Source organism: Tilletiaria anomala (assembly GCF_000711695.1).
Source record: "Tilletiaria anomala UBC 951 chromosome Unknown K437scaffold_37, whole genome shotgun sequence".
Taxonomy (NCBI): domain Eukaryota; kingdom Fungi; phylum Basidiomycota; class Exobasidiomycetes; order Georgefischeriales; family Tilletiariaceae; genus Tilletiaria; species Tilletiaria anomala.
In genome coordinates, this window is record NW_013546985.1 from 77,148 (window position 1) to 95,867 (window position 18,720).

At 59.8% G+C, this 18,720-nt stretch overlaps 6 protein-coding genes across 6 annotated transcripts; 4 read left to right on the top strand and 2 right to left on the bottom strand.

Moving 5' to 3' along the window:
* Positions 1-181: 181 nt before the first annotated feature.
* Positions 182-1,767, top strand: K437DRAFT_256308 (uncharacterized protein). The gene is made up of 2 exons (XM_013387990.1): positions 182-1,011; positions 1,090-1,767. Exons 1-2 carry the CDS (start codon positions 304-306, stop codon positions 1,693-1,695), a joined length of 1,314 nt encoding a protein of 437 aa, XP_013243444.1. The 5' UTR covers positions 182-303; the 3' UTR covers positions 1,696-1,767.
* K437DRAFT_294387 (uncharacterized protein) lies at positions 1,729-2,645 on the bottom strand (the record flags this gene model as incomplete). The annotated part of the gene is made up of 3 exons (XM_013387991.1): positions 1,729-1,950; positions 2,067-2,391; positions 2,449-2,645. The coding sequence occupies 3 exons, from the start codon at positions 2,643-2,645 to the stop codon at positions 1,792-1,794; spliced, it is 681 nt and encodes a 226-aa protein (XP_013243445.1). The 3' UTR covers positions 1,729-1,791.
* A 1,674-nt stretch (positions 2,646-4,319) lies between these two features.
* K437DRAFT_274017 (uncharacterized protein) lies at positions 4,320-8,360 on the top strand. The gene is made up of 3 exons (XM_013387992.1): positions 4,320-5,779; positions 5,928-7,042; positions 7,118-8,360. Exons 1-3 carry the CDS (start codon positions 4,572-4,574, stop codon positions 8,149-8,151), a joined length of 3,357 nt encoding a protein of 1,118 aa, XP_013243446.1. The 5' UTR covers positions 4,320-4,571; the 3' UTR covers positions 8,152-8,360.
* Positions 8,361-9,201: 841 nt separating this feature from the next.
* On the top strand, positions 9,202-10,832 carry K437DRAFT_110860 (uncharacterized protein). The gene is made up of 2 exons (XM_013387993.1): positions 9,202-9,513; positions 9,589-10,832. Exons 1-2 carry the CDS (start codon positions 9,343-9,345, stop codon positions 10,654-10,656), a joined length of 1,239 nt encoding a protein of 412 aa, XP_013243447.1. The 5' UTR covers positions 9,202-9,342; the 3' UTR covers positions 10,657-10,832.
* Positions 10,833-11,647, bottom strand: K437DRAFT_110890 (uncharacterized protein). The gene has a single exon (XM_013387994.1). It carries the CDS (start codon positions 11,534-11,536, stop codon positions 11,009-11,011), a length of 528 nt encoding a protein of 175 aa, XP_013243448.1. The 5' UTR covers positions 11,537-11,647; the 3' UTR covers positions 10,833-11,008.
* A 1,754-nt stretch (positions 11,648-13,401) lies between these two features.
* K437DRAFT_268216 (uncharacterized protein) lies at positions 13,402-17,796 on the top strand (the record flags this gene model as incomplete). The annotated part of the gene is made up of 2 exons (XM_013387995.1): positions 13,402-13,618; positions 13,700-17,796. The coding sequence occupies 2 exons, from the start codon at positions 13,402-13,404 to the stop codon at positions 17,794-17,796; spliced, it is 4,314 nt and encodes a 1,437-aa protein (XP_013243449.1).
* Between the last annotated feature and the right edge of the window lie 924 nt (positions 17,797-18,720).

Here is an 18,720-nt window from a genome sequence, read left to right on the forward strand (position 1 = left end):
AGTTGCAACCATTCTATGATGTTTTGTTTTCTGGTCGCGTTTTCAGTGTTCCGCCGTCAGTGCAATACATGTGTAAGTGTTGCATTGATAATGAGTCTAAATTGACTCATAGTAGCTCGAGTCTTAAGTCTTGACCAAATGAAGCACGTTGCCAAGATCGAGTCTGATAGCCGTGCAGGGGGTATTCCTAGCGCCACTCTTTTGTGATTTAACAGTCGTGAACATCTTGAGAGCCGTGCCGTAGATCTGGCTGCTCCGCTCCCCCACTTTAAACGGCCAGCTGAATCCCCTCGGCTCGCAAGCATGCTCCGCCCATCATCCTTATCCCTGCTGTTGGCAACAGTCGTGGCCGGGACGGACGGCACGAACGCATTTAAGCCGCACACGGCCATTCTGGCTTTGCCAGAGTCAGCCGAGGTGTACGCTTTCTCGAGTACGTATGCACGTCCGTCAGCAGTAGCAGCAGCAGAAGCGTCCGGCAGCAGAAATCACCATGCAATATCTTCGTCAAGCTCCATCGCAAGTCATGACGCACCTGGCATTGCGGCGCTACTCAAAGGCCTCATGGTGGACCACAACATCCCTTCCACATCGCTAACGGAAGCAGAGAGCCCGCTGGACACACTCGAAGGCGAGGAGCGCATCCACGCTCTTGCGGCGGTAGGGACCATCGCCTGGCGAGAAGAGATGGAACGGATACACGCACCCAATCGGTACGGAAGGGCAAGCAGATCTGCGAGCGGCAGTACAGCAGCAGGTAGCGGCTCAGGGCGAGGCCGCGCTCGTGCGGGGACAAAAGGTCGGGATAGGGAGAGACACCAGGGAGAGTATGTCACATCTCCCGACTCCACCGGTGCACGGACATCAAGCTCGGCGGTCGAGGACGGGCGGTCAAGCGCGACAATGCGGCCAAAGATCGCCTTGCCTGGCACAAGTGTCGTGCGAGCCTTGGATCACGAGCAAGAAGAGCACGAAGGGGTTGGTCTGGTGCCGCTCTTGCTCGATTGCGAGGTGAGCTCACGAGAGCGCAGCCTGGGCTCCACCTCGAACGATTGACGTTGATTCTGAAAGAATTTACATCCTCTATAGCTCGGTCCTATCTTAGTCATGCCTCTGGTCGCTAGCGCCCCTCAGCGCAAGGCCGGTGGCAAAGAACTGCGGTCGGCAACGTCTATGAGCCCATCGACCCCCCCTTCGCCCGAAGGGGACCACGAGAGCCCAGTGTCTCCTTCCATGTTACTCATCCTCAATTGCACTCCTGCGCGAGTTGAGGGGGAGGAGAACCATCTCACCGTGCTCATCCCGCCAAAGGTTGAATCCAGCAACAACCCGGATACGCCAACTGGCTCGCTCCACTTACATCGCCCACCCTCACCGACCTCCAGCCTCCGCCGGCTCCTGCGGCGGACGTCATCGCAGCAAACCAGCGCTCTTACGCCAGAGTCCTCAGAAGCGCTCACAACCAGCGGGGAATTGCCCACGCCAAAGGGGACGAAGCCGCCCTTTTCGTTTGGTGTGCAGACCGAGTCAGATCCATCAGCTGCTCCACCGCAACACCTTAGCGAGAAGCTTAATGAGACGCAGCTATGGATATCGCTCTACGCTAGCGCCAAAGCTGTCGCAAGAGTCATCACGCCTGCGCTCGTTGCATGCGGTCCCACGTTGAGAGCGCTCAGCGGGACTTCGGGCATGTAATATGAGGAGATAGCGAACACGAGCATTTTTCTTCATGTGGCGTATATATGCGCTGTACGTTTCCACATACAATGTGCACGCTTTCTCTTATGACTTTTAGCCGATCCAGTCAGACCTGCCCCTCTGCACCGCAGCTTCGGCCGTGGCGCCAACCTCGTCTCCATTAGTAAGTTCCAGCATGAGCCCGTCAATTTTGCTCTCGCGTGGAAGTTCGGCCATTTTGAGCAACACGGCCTCAACATCGTCTGGCGAGATCTGCAGGACAAGGTGCGGATGTCAGGATGTTTCTGCTCCGACGTGTGACAAATGCAGAGACGCACTCACTGGCAGAGCAATCGTTTTGCACTCTCCAGCCATACTCTTGCCCGTACCCGAGTCATCGAGAGGCTGCGTGGCCGAAGGACGAACCACGGGAAGGCGCTTCTCTTTGCTATGTCCTTGTCAGCCACACGATTCATCTTTGCGTAGAACCTGATCTTCTCCCGTGCTGTCTTGGTGCACTCAAATTCCTTGTCCTTATACCAGTTGGGCTTCCTGGCGAGGGCATGCATGTTGATGGCGGAAACGACGAGGAGGTGCCTGAACCCGTCGTTGCTGGCGATCTTGGAGCGCCCGATGGCATCGAAAAATTTGACCGTACATTCGTAGTCTACCACTTGGGTCCGCTCTTGGCCGCCTTTTCCGCCTGCTCCGGCGCTAACGACGTCTTACGGCTTGTGCTGTGAGAGCAGCTCAGACAGCCGGCTGACCTACGCCGCGTCGACGCTCGCGACGATCGGCTGCAGACGATCAGCACGCGATGCCGGCAGATTCGGAAGATCGGAAGCGTGCGCAGGGTCGCAGGTCATGGGCAAAATGATACACCCGCTAGACATGGCATGGCGGGCAAGATGCTGTACGACCTTGCCGTGGCCGCCGACTGCGAAGTTGCGTAGACTCGAATTGGACATTGCGGAATCGTTTTCCTCTCCCCCTCCTTGAGCCATCCTCGAGGCGGTGGATACGGAGCAGCTGGATCAGTAATTGTTGTAAACCTCATGGCCAAAAGCATGAAGCATGGTGCCACCAAGTGACCGAAGGCGCCCCAGTTCGCCGATCGTGAGCTGGTAGAAGACACCCGAGCCTATTCACGGCGTTAAGTCGTATCCGTTGACGTCACTGGTCACCGTCATGTGAACAGTGGACAGAATGGTTCTGCTTGGTCGAGTGCAAGAAAATAGGGTTGTCAACTCTGCCCCCCCCACAAAGGTCAACAGATAATCTCATTCATTTCCAAGTGGTGAAGGACTGAAAAGATCTCGTGATGATGCATGAAGCCCTGCCGTGGCATATGAGCCCCACACGGGCACATCCAACCCGACCTCTCCCCCTCTGCCTTCTCCTCATGCTCCACCAAGATATATATGCACGTGTATGCTCCGCAGCCTTCTATGGATGTAGCTAATCTCCTTGCCTTCGTAGAGTGCCGCTGCAACTATCAGGATTGATATACTGTGAGCGCATATGGTCGCATCAAGCTCATCTGTGAATTTCCGTCCGGAGGCTCCAGACCGTCGTTCCTCAAGAGTTTAGTCTTTCCTTTGGAACACTGCTTCAGTGGCTGACGGCGGACTTGTGATTTGCCGTGGATCAGTCAGCCGCCCGTCGCTTAGCGCTTAACAACGGCTTGGAGAGAAAGAGTGCGGAGCCCTCATGAGACGTTGGACACTCTTATGACAGGAGACTTTTAGTTCTGCAGCGATAACGGGTGGTTCTTCGTCGGGGCATACCCCTCGGACCTCCGCTTACCCGAATGTGGGTCGCCAAACTGGTCATTAAGGCAGAACACGAGAGAGATTATATATAAATGTGGGTGCCGTCACTTCGCAGCGCCGAGCAATTTTGCTGCAGTACTAGGCTCCGAAACAGTCGGAAGCATGTCCACGAAAAAAACAACCCAATAGAGGAGGGTCAGTTTCATAATTCATCACAAAAAGAGAAAAAATGTACAAAGGGCGTCGTAAACTATCACATCGGCTTGTGCCAGGCGCAAAGGATCCACTTTGGCGTATCGAACTCGAGAGACGAGGGGGCATAGGATGGAAGGGTTCGAGAGCGGCTGTCGCGGGAACTGTCCGCTTTGTCTGTGCGCATGCCATGAAACAATCGGAGTCCGGGCCAAAATGAAAGAAATCAAATAAAAGGTGTTTCACCGGAGCCCGGCAGCCATATGCCGATCAAAGTCCCCAAAGCCGCTTTCGTACGTACACATGCTTATCATTCATGCATTGTGCTGAGGAGAGGTCGCGAGGGAAACGGCTACACAACCTACATGACTCGTCATCAGCAGCAGCAGCCTGTAGCTCGTTCATCCGCTTCGCGATGAGTCGTTGGTTCCATTTACCATCTCTATATGTTCAATACAAGCGGCGTAAGTCTTGGCTCCTGAGCCAAGCATGATGGCTAGTGAGCGGGAGGCGGAGACGTGGACGGGTTTATGTTTTTGTGCATCCCTTTACCCATTTTGGGTGGCGGGCACTGGGCGACTGTATGGCTATTTCCACAGATGCTGTTCTAACTCGCCAGCATTTGTCCTTGGCATGCCCCAATGGAGTCGACCAACACCACACGCAGACGGAGGGTATCATCATCATCCTTTGTGTAAACACAGCATGCTCTCCATCGCATTCGTCGCTCCCCAGACTCGCAAAAATAAATAGCATGAATGGCATTCGGCCGGCGGTTTGACACCGAAAAGTGCCTGCCCATTGGTGCTCTCCCCCCCCCGCGCGCTTTTCTCATCTCCTCGTTGCACCAACGGCTGGACCGTTGCGAGGCACACCCCAAATTCCAAGCACCAACCAACCCGTATCTACTGAGGACAGTCAACCCCCCGTATGCGCACGATTCGATTTGTGACTTGTCCTGCCACATCATCTTCTTCATGCTCGCCCAGACCAGACTCCTCCGCTGATCACCGGGTACCACATACATACCCTCCTCGGTCATTAGATATATCGGATGCTCACGTGAACGTTGGAACACCGACGCATACAGCATTGCCAAGCTCATCGCTCAACCTGCACCGCTCCGATGCTGATGTAGCAGTTCAAGCGAACCAACAAAGAGGCGCGATCTATCTGACGTTCGGCGCACTCCAGGCGACGGCATCATCCATGGCGGCTGCAGCAGTAGCAACGATGGAGCCACCTTTTGCTCCGCAGGATCCTGTACAGCTCCTCAGCGCCAATGCTGCGGGTGCGGGTACGGGCAGAACGAGGAAGAGCAGCGAGCAGCAAGAAAACCGCGCGTCAAGTCAAGCAGCCAGTGGCGCTCAATATGCAGCTGCAGACGGTAGCAGCGGCAGCAGCCCAGCTCGGCCACCACACTCGCCTGCATCCCATCCGCTCCCCGCCTCGCCTCACACGGCGGGCGCTCCCTCGTCTCCGCGCCGCGATCGCTTGAGTCGGACACACAGGCCCGCAATGGCATCCTCCACGTTGCTTGCCTTTGCGCACCAGAGTGCGTCAGAGCAGACGCAGTCGCAAGTGCGTATGCTCGGGCAGTCGCCGACCCTGTCGACTTCCCCGCTGCCGGGCGCGTCGCGCTACCATCCCCACCACCACGGCGCAGGTGCGGACAGCTTTGGGACCTGGGACGCTGGCAGCGAATCAGCAGCGGCAGTAGGACATCGCAGTCACACTGAACTATGGTCCGCCCTCTCTCCGCCCGGCTCGCCAGCCGCTTCCTTTGTCTCTGCGGTCACCCCGACGAGGCGTCGCGACTCGCTCGGATCCCGCCCACACTCGGACAGCCGCGCGAGCGCGCACCTCGCTATCCCGCTCTACGCGCCCCTGCCACCTTTCTCTGCGCCCGAGTCAGGTTCTGTTTCGCGACCCTCGGCATCAGCTCACGATTGCGATCATGAAGCGCGGTCGCCGGGCGCGCCGCAGTCGCACGACAACGCCGCAGACTCCGGAGCGGAGAAGCACCATGAGTTGGACGCGGCCATGGAGCGCAGACGTACGGGCGGCTGGAGCAAGCATGCTCGCAGATGGTCCAACAGTTTCGGCCGCAGTTCGTCGCAGTACTTACAGTCAGCCAGGTGAGTTGCGTACTAGGCTGACCACCTGAAAATATGCGCTGCCCCCCCCGGAGGGGAGGGGACTCTCTCCATTCTCAGGGCATGACCCCCCTGCCCTATTCCATGATGTTGCTGACGTTGCCATTTCAATTTCCATCACCTCTCCCAGCCCGTACCTTCGCGCAGGGCTGAACGAGCTGTACGACATCTTCAACATGGAGGCCGACACGTGCGCCTCACCGAGCCTGCTCCCAACTGCCAATTATCCACAGGGCCACGCCAGTCCGACGCGCAGCCAGAGTGGGACCGGCGCTGCGTCGCCCTCCAAGGGCGGCGGTGGCGTTCTGCCAAGGCGCAGGGACTCGCAGAGCAGCGAGCATTCAATCCTCTTCGGCAGTCCCCCACAATCGCAAACCCAATTTAGCTACGCGCACGGCAGCCAAAATGGCCATTTTCACTACGCGTGGGCGATGAGGGAGGAAGGCAGCCACACGACCACATGTTCGTCCAGCGCCAGCGGCTGTGCAGATCACGGCCGCGCGAGCATCGACACGAACGCGACGTCCGTCGCATCGTCCTCAGCGTGCACCTCTCTACGTGCAGACGGGGATGACGAGCAAGTCCTCATGAGCCTCGATATGGTGCAGGGTTGCTCCGCTTCGCAACATACGAACAGCTACATTCCGCTGAACGATGCCAGCGACCCGCCAGCCGCATGTATGGACGTGGACGTCGATAAAGGTATGGACAGTCCGCGAGGGGGGCGAGGACGCGCGCTGGGCCGCAGTCAGTCTGCGCGTGTCTCTGCGAGTTCCAGCCTCGTAGGCGAGCAAGCGGGATTTGGAACTGCTGAAGAGAAACGTCGACACATGCTGTCGCATATCTCTCGCGCACTGCGCGGCAACGCTGGCTTGACGAGGAGAGACAACGGGCGGGCGGCTGGTGACGCCAAGCGACCGAGCTCGCTGCAGGGCAGACAACCGCAGTCGCGCGCGTCTGCCGACGCGGACCACGGTGCGGGGGTGGATAGTGCGAGCTTGCATAAGCGAGATTCGGCGCACCGGCAGCGCAAGTTCAGCAATCTGTCTCCTCTAGGGGCGCCGCTGGCGCTGCAATGGGCCTGCGACAGCGGCAGGGTGGCGGAAAGGAATGTCGTCGTACATGAGCTGCATAAGGGTCTCGGTCAGGCTGTGATCCAGTTACCGACCAGGCGCAAGGTAGCGGCATACCTCGGTTCGAGCGCTGCGATCGTCGCGGGCATATGTGTACTCGAGGTGATACTGCGTGAGTCTTGCGGCGATCGACATTTCGCACCGAGCCTGGCTGATCCCATCGCGCTTTGCTTCGGATGGCATGCAGATCCCGACGCGTTCTCCGTCAGCCTCATCTACTTTTTCGGCGCGCAAGTTGGTCTCCTTCTGCTCGGTCTCGTTGCCCTCGCCCAACACTGGCGAAGCCCGATGGCGCTGTGCTCGCGCGCAATTCGCGCGCACGCACTTGCGCAGGTACTCGTATCCTTCTCCGCCTTCAGCAACCTCTCGTCGACCGCTTCGTATCGCCCGCACCACCACGCCATCCGCGCCGCGCAGCAGCTGCACCCGCGCTCCTTCTCCGGCGTTGCAGTCACTGCCACTGATGCGGAATCGGGGCCAGCCAGGCTATCAAGCGCGAGCCTGCACGCGCACGACACAGACGTTGGCAGCATCAGCAACCGCATCATGTACCTCTTCGGCTTTGTCGCGCAGGCGCTGCTGCCGCTCGCGCTTGCCATCGGCTTGCAGTTCTACAGCGGCCGCCTGCTTGGTTCGCTGAGCAACAAGGTTGTGAAGAAGGGCGAAGGAGCTATCCGTGCTCAGATACATGGTGATTGCGCGGGGCAGGGCGACAACGCTCATGCCCGTGATGCTAGCTCTGCGTCTTTCCGACTTGCCATGGCGCTACGTGCCGAGTCCCAAGTAGGGCAAGACCAAATGCTAGGGTTGTCGCCAGCGCTACGCTGCAGCTCGCCCTCGATCCTCTCGGCGCCTGCGCCATTGTCCACCAGCCCAGAATCATCGCCGTCGTTCGTTGCTGAGCGCGCCGCGCAGATCCTGGGACTGAGACACATTGGCGCGGTGGAGCCTTTACCCCTGCCACCACGGTCTCCGCTGCCCAGAGCCAAGCGAGCGCACAAGAAGAGCGCATCCACTTCGCACATCAATCTCGAAGAGCTGCTCGTACCGTCCTGGTCTGCAGCAACAGTAGCAGCAACGTCTTCTTCACCCTTCAGCCTGCCAGGCGCAACGCCGGCATCGCCTCCGTCATCGTCCTCGCTGCCTGCACACCACCCTTCCGCTTCGACGCCTCGTTCTGCGTCGACGCTGCCCATCAACGAGCGCAAGAAGATGGCCTGACCAGCGAGGTGCACGTATCTACCCACCGAACCGTTTTCTGCGCATCCTTCATGCTTCTAAACCTTGCAATCCAAAGAAGACCCGCAACTGGAGCCTTCCTGGCTGGCGTGCCGGAACCGCCGCTCGCTTCATTGTATTTTTACTGCCACTGTCGCTCCCCGCTTCTGGTTCCGCTGCAGTGGCACACTGTATACAATACAACGAAAGAGATTACCTTTCCACTCAAGCGCGGACTGCGGCACCACCAGAGAGTACATATGGCAGAAGCACTTCCGTACAATGTTTGGCACGCTTACAACACGCTGGGCCCATGCGCCAAGTGAAGTGCGGATGATCGAGCTGGAGCGAGCCAACATGGTCGGCTTTTTTCAGTCGTACCCGTCTTTGGGTGGAAGAGCGACCCATCAGAGGAGCAAAAAGGATCAATCAGCGCACCGATGTGCACAGATCAAGAAGTGGTTCCAAGGGAAGGAATCGTCTGAAAAAGTGGCTACATCTCCATTGATAAGCCGAGCACCCTCCTGGAAATTTCGAGTAAAAGGCGCGAAATTTGGTACAGCGAGGGGTGCTCGATGGAGAGCTGAATAAGTTTACGGCAGTGTCATCTGATGAAATGAGGTTTGTGCCGTGCTCAGCACGCGTTCATAGACCATTCGTTTGTATGCTTCCTCGTCTGCCACTCGCACTTCGACACCCTCTTACATAATCCTCCGGCAATGCCGGCTGCTGCCAAGCTTTCCCCACAATCTGACTTTCTCTTTCCGGTGCACTATGGATGTCGACAACAAATGCAGTGACCACCATCCTGTAGGGTGCGTCGTCTCTCCCCCGCATTTTGATCATCAGCAAGCTCTCTTGAGCCTACACTTGCAGTGTGCAGCCTGGGTGCACATACTTGGTACATACTAGCAAGCGTTGCTCTCACCGTGGCGCAAACCAGCACCAGAGCATGCCTTCTCACTTGCAAGACAGGAGGCGCGCGTGCTGGTTTTCGCCAAGATCAAAGCTGGAGGTCGACTAACCCCTCCATTGGATTTCTTCTTTTGTCTGTCCTCACACCCCATCCCATCCCACAACCAGCCAGCCAGCTATTCCAGGGGTAGGCCCTCGTCGACCAACAGCGAGCCTGACGCTCGCTCTGTCCACAACCCCATCTCCTCTCCATTTGGCTTGACTTGACTTTGTTGACCCATGCAGCTCTGCACCTACCTCGTCGCCCACGACGGTGCGGCCGACAGGCTCGAAGCCCACTTGCGCGCCATCGGCGTCGTCAGCGCTTCTATTGCGACTGCCTCTGCCTCTGCAACGGGGCGCTTGCGAGCGACCAGCACGACGGAGGCCACACAATGCGTATATGAGCGAGTGAGTCGCGCGTCTGCCACTACACATTGACGCGGACATGAGTTTCCTGCTAACCATACATAATACCGTCTGCAGGGTACGCTTGACGGCATGAACCACTTCCTGCTCCTGTGCCCCCTGCAAGCGCCGAGCTTTGCCGCGCACGAGTACATCCTTGCTCAGCTCTTGGCGCGCTGCGGCGGCTCGCTCGCAGGCGTCGTCCGCTCCGACTGCACCTGGGTCGACGATGAGGATGACGCGCCGGCGTCGCTGCAGCCCATCCTGCGCCGCTGTGCCGCGGCTGAGAAAACAAGCGGAAAGCCGCTGCTGCAGGCGGCTCTCGGCGATGACGCCGCCATTCCTTGGGTCATACCGGACCTGCAACTGACCTCAGTCCAGCAACCTAGCATATCTGTGCAACGTCCGTCCGCATGTGCTACTGCTGCTACTAAGAGCGGCGCAGCAAGTGCACCGCCATCGGCCATTTGGCAAGAGACGCCGATGAAGAGCCATGCAATCAGAAAGTCTAGCTCGCTCGCCGTGCTGTTTAGGGTAGCTGTGAAGGTGTGTTCGCACAAACGCGGCCGCTCACGGAGCCCCGCCGGTGCTGTCGGCGCAAATCAACGTGTATTCAACGCCACGGAGCAGCGAGAGCGCGGCCCTACCCGTCGACAGCGCCAACACGAGCAGCACAACCCTCTGGTGCGCCTCAGCAGGGAGAGCCGCGGGAGGCAGATCAAGGAGCTATGCGATCTGCTCGATATCGACAACGACCTCAGCATCACGGCGCGCTCGCTTCTCGGATCACTCGCCATCAACGTCTTCGGCGGTGCCGGCGCCGCGAACAGCGACCGCGCGTGGCCGCTGCTCGTGCCCATGCTCCCGTCGCTACCAGCCGGGCGTCTCATGGGATCAGCAGCAGGCACAGCGGACAAGGGCGGCTCTTCCTCTTCGCAGAGAGATGCTCAGGAGGAGCTGGATGCACACATAGACGCGCTCGAAGAGCAGCTGTCCACGTTGCTCGGCTGCGACGGCCTCGCATGCGCGCTGCGCCTCGCCGAGTGCGCGCTGCGCGCCGACGAGTGGGCCGAGGCGGTGCGACAGGCGCATCTGGCGGATGCAAAAAAGGCGGAAGACGTGCGCTGGAGGAGGGCGCGACTTTGATGCGCCCTAGGTGCTTTCGAGCAGAGCACGTGTCGCGGAGGGAAGTTGGCGGTTCGGATTTGTTGTACTTCTGTCACGAATGATGATTGATCAGTCATGCGCGCTGCATACCTACAGCATCCCACCCGTAGAGATTGGCACCGGTCGCGATAGCACCACCCGACGACGCGTCTGCCCAAGCCTGGCAAGGTTGCTCCGTGGCTGGCGATCACATGTATGACACGTACCGACGAGCCCGCCTTAGCAGGCCCCCGAGCGCGACTGACGGCAGGCCGTCCGTCCGTCCGTAAGCCGGAGTCGGCGGGCTGTCCTGCACGGTCCAGCACGCCTCGACGCTTCACTCCCATCATCCTCATCCCGCAGAGCAACGCATCGTGTGCGCTGGAGGCGCACTGTTCGGCCGCCGTGATCGTTCCTGGCTGCGTGTGCGAAAGGCCCATGCTGTCGCCGTCACTGGCTCTCTGCCTCGACCCCGCTGTGTGCTCTCCCGCTTGGACAGCCAAGAGAACGAAGCGGCTGGTCGTCGTGTGGGGAAGGACCGCTTGATTCGCGTGCGAAGCTGTGCATGCGTTGTGCAGGTTAGCTGTCGGGCTCGGCAGAGACGAGTGAGCCATGTTGTCTGCTCCTGTCTGTGTGGCCCTGGCGGCGATCCCGGTATGCTTTGCTCGTGGACGGCTTGAGGCTGGAGAAAAATGAGAGGCAAGAGGTTGCGGGCCGTGTTGAACGGTATGTCCGATCGCTTGTGATGTGAGGCCAGGAGCGTTCTTGGCCTGTCGGCGAGTCGCACCAAGCGAAACATGTGTGCCTCTAGAGAATTAGCATATCTGGAGATCGTAACCCACCGGGAAACACCTGGGCCCACATTGGTCCGCATGCGCATTCATTGCATACATACAATGCACGCACGCTTGCAGTTTCGTGAGTCTGGCCTCAAGCGCGGACTGGACGAAATGGACTTGGACGCAGACAAGAACACAGAGCAACGTCAGGAATCGCAGACGACAGAAAGTGCAGGCAGCGAGACGAGTTCATGTACAGTGTGGCAGTCACGCACACGACTGATGTATCCAAGTATCTACAGCAGAAACCGCGCTGTTGTTTCTTATTGGAGGGGCGACGGTGAAGAGCGCAGCGAGAGCCCTGGCTGGCTGCTCTCGAACCTCGCCGTCGTCGGCGTATGGATCCGAGGCGAAGCGGCGGGTGAAGAGAGCGCTGCTCGAGGCTCGCTCCATGTAGGTTGTATGGACATGTGTTCGCCTGGGCTCATCTTTTGCTTCTGTCTCATCGTCGCTCTGCAGTCTGCGACAGCGCGTGTGTCATGATGGAGTGGGTGAATGCTGAGTGGCCACGTCTGACGTGGTGGCAATGACTGCGGCTTTGGTCAAGCGGGAGCAATGACGTCAGCGAGTGCACGCAAACAGTATCTTCAGCACTGCGCCAGACGCAAATAGGGTTTCCCGTTCCCCCTTTCCAAGTCTCATTTGTGGGCGGGATCCAGCGCTGGGCATCAGTCCCTGGAATTGCGTTCCGCTTGCGCTTAGTTTCATAAATGTGCGGTAGTGGCTGGACACGGCTGCAGTGCCAGAGTGGAATCGCGTGCGGGTCTGCTGTGTGTGTCCGCTGTCGAGAAACAGACTGCTGCAGTTCCCTATTACATGCCTTCAAGCGGGTCGGATCGAATCAAACTGTTCGCTCACTGGGCAAACTTTGGGGGGCAGTCTGTCCCTCTGCTCGACGCAGTGCACTCATGACAAAGGAGAGAAAGCGAGTCGTGAGTAGAGTGCGAAGCAGTGCCGGGCGGTGAGTGCGGTGCAGTGCAGTACAGTGCGCACAAACCCTCTCGTCTCACAAATGCAGCATTTGAGTCCATCCTCTCCAAAATGTCCCACATGAGACCATGACCAACACGGTGTACTCTGGTACAGGTGTGCGGCAGCGCACGCATACAATCATAGCAGGCGTCCACAGCGCACCTCCCCCGACCTCTAGCTCCGGTCTGCAGGCAAACACATATCGCAGACGTGCAGGTGCAATGGATGGAGCCAGCAGACATCGCCGCTCGTCTGCCCTTATAGACCCAACCCCCGCCCTCCCTCTCGCTCTTGTGCCACAGGGCTCGACAACCTCGACGCACTCCCTTTCTCTTGCTTCTCACAGAAGCTGCTCGTGCGAGCCCGTCACCGGTCCCATCCTTGCTGTCCCATACAAACTCTGTTTCGCGCTCCATCTTCACCGCCTTTGATCCTTTTCTCATCGAGTAAGTATTGCCGGAAAAAAAGAAAAGAAGCACGTATAAGGTCGTGCCGCGGGTAGATAGGAGGGTCGAGGGGAAGGGAGATCGTCGAAACGTGTGGCGTGCGGCAATACCGTCTCTACTATGGGTCAAGGGCCAGCGCAGCTCATCAAGGGCCTTGGGCGGCTGCTTGTATCACTTTGACAACGAAGGAGCCTGGTGCTGTACGACGAGGAAGGGAGGCCAAAAGTGTGCTGACCGCATTCGCCGCTTGATCATTGATATATTGTGTGCAGCTGCTGCCCTGGCCTCGCCCAACATCTCGCCTTTTTGCCGCCCTCCAGTATTCTGATAACGCCTATGGGCAAGTGATCTGCCTCAACATTTGCGTTCACAAAGGGCAGCTGTGTGCAGCGCAGAGTGCCAGACGCATGCAACGCTACCGAGCTCCCGCCCCTACCACTACACCACAAAGGTATTCTTGCGTCGGCGGATAGATCCAAAACTTCAAGATGGCGCCATCATCCACCGCCTCTGCGCCGTCATCGTCTGCAGCGTCCGCGGCCGAGGCCGCCGGCGCTGGCTCCGGTGGCGTCGAAGCAGCGATAGGTGATGCGGCTGGCGAGCCGCCCGAAGAACCCCTCACGCGGTCAGAGACCGCAGCGAAAGACGCCAATGATGCATCGCATGGAGATCGAGGCCTCGTCACAGTAAAGCAGGTGGTTGTTGGTAAGTGCCTGCTCCCCTCATATTCAATGGGTGTTTTGAACATCGTAGAGGACGTGACCGCTGACGCAGCGCAACAAACAGTCAACAAGCAACAGCCCACCTCGGCGCTGTCGATCAAGCTACAGCAGCAGCGAGATTCCACCAACGATCTGCGGGGCAAAGACGTCCCTTCCGCCTCCGCTTGCGTCGCTGCATCCGATGCTGCCTCACCCTCGTCTTCCTCTTCCTCTTCGTCCTCTCAAGCGTCGCAACTGGCGACGACGCCGCCGACGTCCGCCCAAGCGACGTCGACGTGCTCGTGCTGCTCCTCGCAGCGGCCGCATGCGCAGCGCTGCGAGTCGCCCGGCGCCATCCCGTTTCCGCCTTCGCCGAGTCCGAGCGTCAGGACGGACGACAGCGCCGCTGCTGCCGGCTCGTACACAGCACCCGGCAGCCCGTCAAGCATTAGCAGCTGGAACAGCTATGCCAGCTCCGCCCTCGGCGGCGGTGGCATCGTTGCCGCGAGGCGCTTGGGCGACCTCGCAGACGTTGAGGATGACGAGGGCGCCGCGTCCGACGTCGGCTCCGTACAGGATCACAGCGCAGCCGTCGGCGGTAGCGAGACGGGGCAGGGTGCCGCGGACGGCAACAGCAGTTCCGCCTCCGGCACCAGCGCCGGATCGAATGCGAACGCAAACCCCAATGTCGGCCATTACACCAGCGGGCAACACCTCGCTCCGTCCGGTGTGCTCCACCACCATCACGCCCACTCCCACGGGCACGGGCATGGGCATGGGCACCACAGCCATCACAGCCACCACCATGACTCGCAGAGTATCCACGAGCCCGAGCTCGAGACAGTCAGCGAGCTGGAGGAGGAGGGTGACGGGTTGCAGGACCACGGCGACGGTGATGTTGACCAGAGTGAGGCGGAGAGCTTGGCGACGACGGCGGACGAGCACGACGATGCGGAGGACACGCCTGCGCCTGCGCACGGGTCGCCCAGCACGGATTTCCACGGTGGCACCGCGGCGACGCCGCAGACTGGCGCTGCCATCAAAGGAGGGCGTTATGATCATCACTACCACCAGCCGCAGTGGCAGCACAATGCAAGTGGGCCGAGGCGCCGGTGGGCCGCCCATGGCAAGCACTACCCTCAGCGGCATCCACATCCGCATCTACATTCGTTGTCGCTCGAGGCAAGCAGCGGCGCTGGCAAGGCCGCGACGAACGCGCCATCGCACACTCACTTCTCGACGCGCGGCCTCGGCCACATCTATGCGCAGAACGGGACGCGCTGGGGCGGCAATCGTGGCAGTAGCGGTAACGCTGGCGGTAGTGCTTCCTCTTCTGCTGCTGCTGCTGCCGCCTCCACATCTGCGCCAACGCCTACGCCGACGCGGGCAACCCAAGTGCGCAGGCGCAAAGGGCGCATCGCTGAGATCGTCCATGAGGACTTTGGGCCACATTCGGACACGACAAGCAGCCCCTCGTCCAGCACGCAGAGCTCGGGTGCAAACTCACCCGCTTCTGGCGATGGCGAGCATGCCACGCCCCTGTCGACTTGGGTACCGCTGTCGATCGTCTCACCCATCGCCAGCAGCACCGCCTGCAGCGGCGGCAGTGGCAACGATAGCGTAGGGCCAGATGTACTCATCGCGCCGCCAGCGCCTGTGCCCCCGTTCTCCGTCGACGACTACAGCTTCGTCGGCCCGCCACCCTTGCCGCCGCCCCGCAGCATCAGCCCAAGCGAGACGATCCCGGTCATCCCCAGCAGACTGTGCGAGTGCGTGAGCGCGGATGAAGACCCAGGTGACGTCGCTGTGCAAGATGATTGCGGTAGGCGTGCATCCGAGCAGGATGGGTGCCACAACGACACGCCCATGCCCGATGCCGGCGCAGACGCGGGCGACAGCAAACCAGCGCGAGCCGTTTCGACGTCTTCGGCGTCGACGTGCTCCAGCGTCAGCACTTTCTGCAGCACCAGTCGACTGTCGATCACCACGACCGAGGACGGCGCAGACACGGACGCTACCGCGCCGTCCACTCCGCCCTCCTCACCGCCGCCGTCGCCCCTCACGCGCAGCGGTACCATCCGCGCCTCGGCACCGCACCTCAAGCGGTCAGCACTGACACCGGCCCCGTTTTCGTCTGCCGGCAGCGGTAGCAGCAGCAGCAGCAGCATGAGCAAGGCACAGAGCGCTTCTGCAACCATGCCTGCGCCCAGCGCGAGCGTAACTCCCACTGGCGATCGGACACGCCGTGCATCGACGTCGGCCACGCTCAAGAAGCCTCTGCGACCGTGCTTCCGTCGCCGCGCGACGGCACAAGGGTCGTTGGCATCCAACCATGATTCGTCGTCCGAACGCGAGTCACCCCCATACTCGTCTTCACGTGCCGCCTTCCGGCACGCACACGTTCGCTTCTCCCAGGCGCCGCCGCAGGAGGTGCGCACGCACAGCCCCGTCGAGTATGACCGCAAGAGCTGCTCTATCTCCAACAGGCTCAGCGCCGAGGACGTCGAAGAGCTGCGCATGATGAAGATGGAACTTGGCCTGCTCGAGGCCAAGTGGGCTGCCATGGCCGCGTGGAAGGAGGAGCGCTCGCTGGGCCCGCACGACGAGAAGGTCGAGATCTCCTTTGGGCACACGCCCAACCATACGGCCATTAACGAGCGAGGAAAGACAGGCAAGGATTTTCAGTCACGATGCCTTGAGCGCTTTGGCGCCATGCCTCTGCTTAGCGGCAGCGGTAGCGAGCTGCCGCCTTTTACGACGTCCCACTCCCCCGTCTCATCGCCGTCGCACATGACCGCTGGTATGCAGAATCCTTTCTCGCGCCCGCTCACGCCCAAGCACGGGCCGTCGGGCAGTCCCGCCAGTGTCCACAATGACGAGCTGCACAAGGAGACGGAGCGCCTAGCGGAGCGTGCCATGCTCAGCAGCGAGCACTGCCCGGCAAAGATCGGCCGGCGAGCGCACGCAGAGCGAGTCTGCCTCATGTCGCGCTTCGGTCTGCTCGACGCTCCGCCGCCGCCGCTGCCCGGCACGGCGTCCAAGTCGGGCTACATGAGCTCCAGCTCGGTCCCAATGTTTGGCGGTACCGCCGACCAGTATCGCGGCCACCAGCGCCTGTTGTACGCCAACGCGTACCCGAACACCCCTAACGTCAACACGCCCATCATCACGTCATGCCTGTCATCGTCTGTGTTGCCTCGCTTGAATTCCGGTTCCGTCGCGGGCCGATCCAGCTCTGCGCCGCCGAGAGGGCGCTCAGAGGTGGTGGAGCAGGCGTGCCTCACCGTGCCTGCTGAGTCATCGCTCAGCACCCGTACGGAGTCTGAATCGCCAGTCGACATTGCGCAGACCGACGGCGAAGCGACGACGCCTACGGCGAGGGGCAGGTCGTCGACGGTCGATGCGACCAAGACAATGAGCACTCCTTCTGGCGCCGCTCAAGGACACGACTCGATGCTGCCGACAGATTCGCTCGCCACTCCCACGGCTGCGAGTTTGAGTGCGAGTGCCGACGGCGTAGACAGCATCCCGGCTCTGGTGCACACGTCGCCGTCGCCGCCACGGCCACCGTCACCTTGTCGTGTTTTGGACGCTCAGCACGCCGCCTCGTCGGCGTCGTCGTCGTCAGCGAGGCCAAGTGCATCTCGTCAACCTGCGTCCCTCCAAACGTATTCAGCGCCCCTCTCATCAGGCTCGCTGCTTGCAGCGCAGGCGCCATCGTCATCGTACAAGCCAGCATCGTTGCCGTTCTCTGCACCGCCTCATGCGAAGCAATTTACTGGTAGTAGCAGCAGCAGTTTGAGCAAACGCCGCGACCCGCCGCTGCGCTCGCCACACGATGCTTCGCCGACGTCGTCGCTCCTGCACGGTGCGCGGCCCGGCTCGGCGTCAGACTCTGCATCATCCAAGGCAGCGGCCGAGGAGTGCTATTTTTCGGCAGGCGCAGTGTCGACAAAGGCATCTTCGTTCGCCGTGTCCACTTCTGTGGCGGCAAAGAAGCAAACACCGTACTGCTTCTCGCCGCGCGCTGCAATTGATACGGCGCGTTCGTATCAGTTCGCATCGTCATCGTCGCCACGGTCCGGGCCGATGCATGCCACGCTTTCTGCTGTCTCGACCGGCTACGATTCGCCTGTTAGCGAATTCTACGAGAGCGGGAGCGAGTACGACTTGCTTGGGTAAGCAAACTTGGACTTTCGACTGCTAGTGCGTCTGCAGACGTCACATCGCTCTTTTTATTATGGATACCGGAATGGAAGCTTTGTCCCTCTTTCCCGTCAGAGACTTGCTTGGGAGGCTGAAGAGAAGCGTATACATTGGTGCTCGTTTGGTTCTTTCCAGCGGGTGACTCGCTCTCAGCACATATCGTATCTCTACTGTTCTGCCTATGCAATCCCTCGATTTCCTACCTTTTGGTGTCACCCCAGCATGTTGCCCGTGCACCTCACCAAAGTCCTTTTCTGTATCATCATCGACATCGTCCTCACCGTGTACTGCTAGACATTGTCCTCTGTTGTCCATTTTCCGCTTTCAAACCTGCCATGAACTGTTGCTGCACGCTTTGTTCTCCGTGTTCCCAATGCAAGCGTACGTTTCACTATCGTAGGCGCCTGATTTGACAGACGTACATGGGCAGAGCCCTCGACAGCATACAAAGGTAGACCTGCTGAGCAAGTCGAAATGTCTGTCCGAGTACTTTTCAACCGACGGTTACGCAATACATCACGTCGAGGCCAGCGCATGCGCAAGTCGTGTAGTAACGACGGCCCTGAGCGATCGCATTCCAATGTGTGCGGCGGTTCTACATACATATCAGCCTTTACCCTGAGAAGGTCTGCTGTCATCTGCGCGTGCGAGTATGCCCCCAGCGGATGGGCTTGCTGGAGTCTGGACTCCCCAAGTCGGACGCCGCAATGGGAAAGCAGGTGGGATTCCGTGCTGGTATTCAGTTCACGCCGAGGCCGGTAACCTGCCTAGTCTACGGCACAGCTCCTACATACTCAGGCGCCTGGCGACTAGGACTACGTGGCCTGTGCCTGTATCCCGGCATCTTCCTTGTCGCCCTTGGCACCTGCATCTACGAATATGATTCGTTGATTCGTCAAG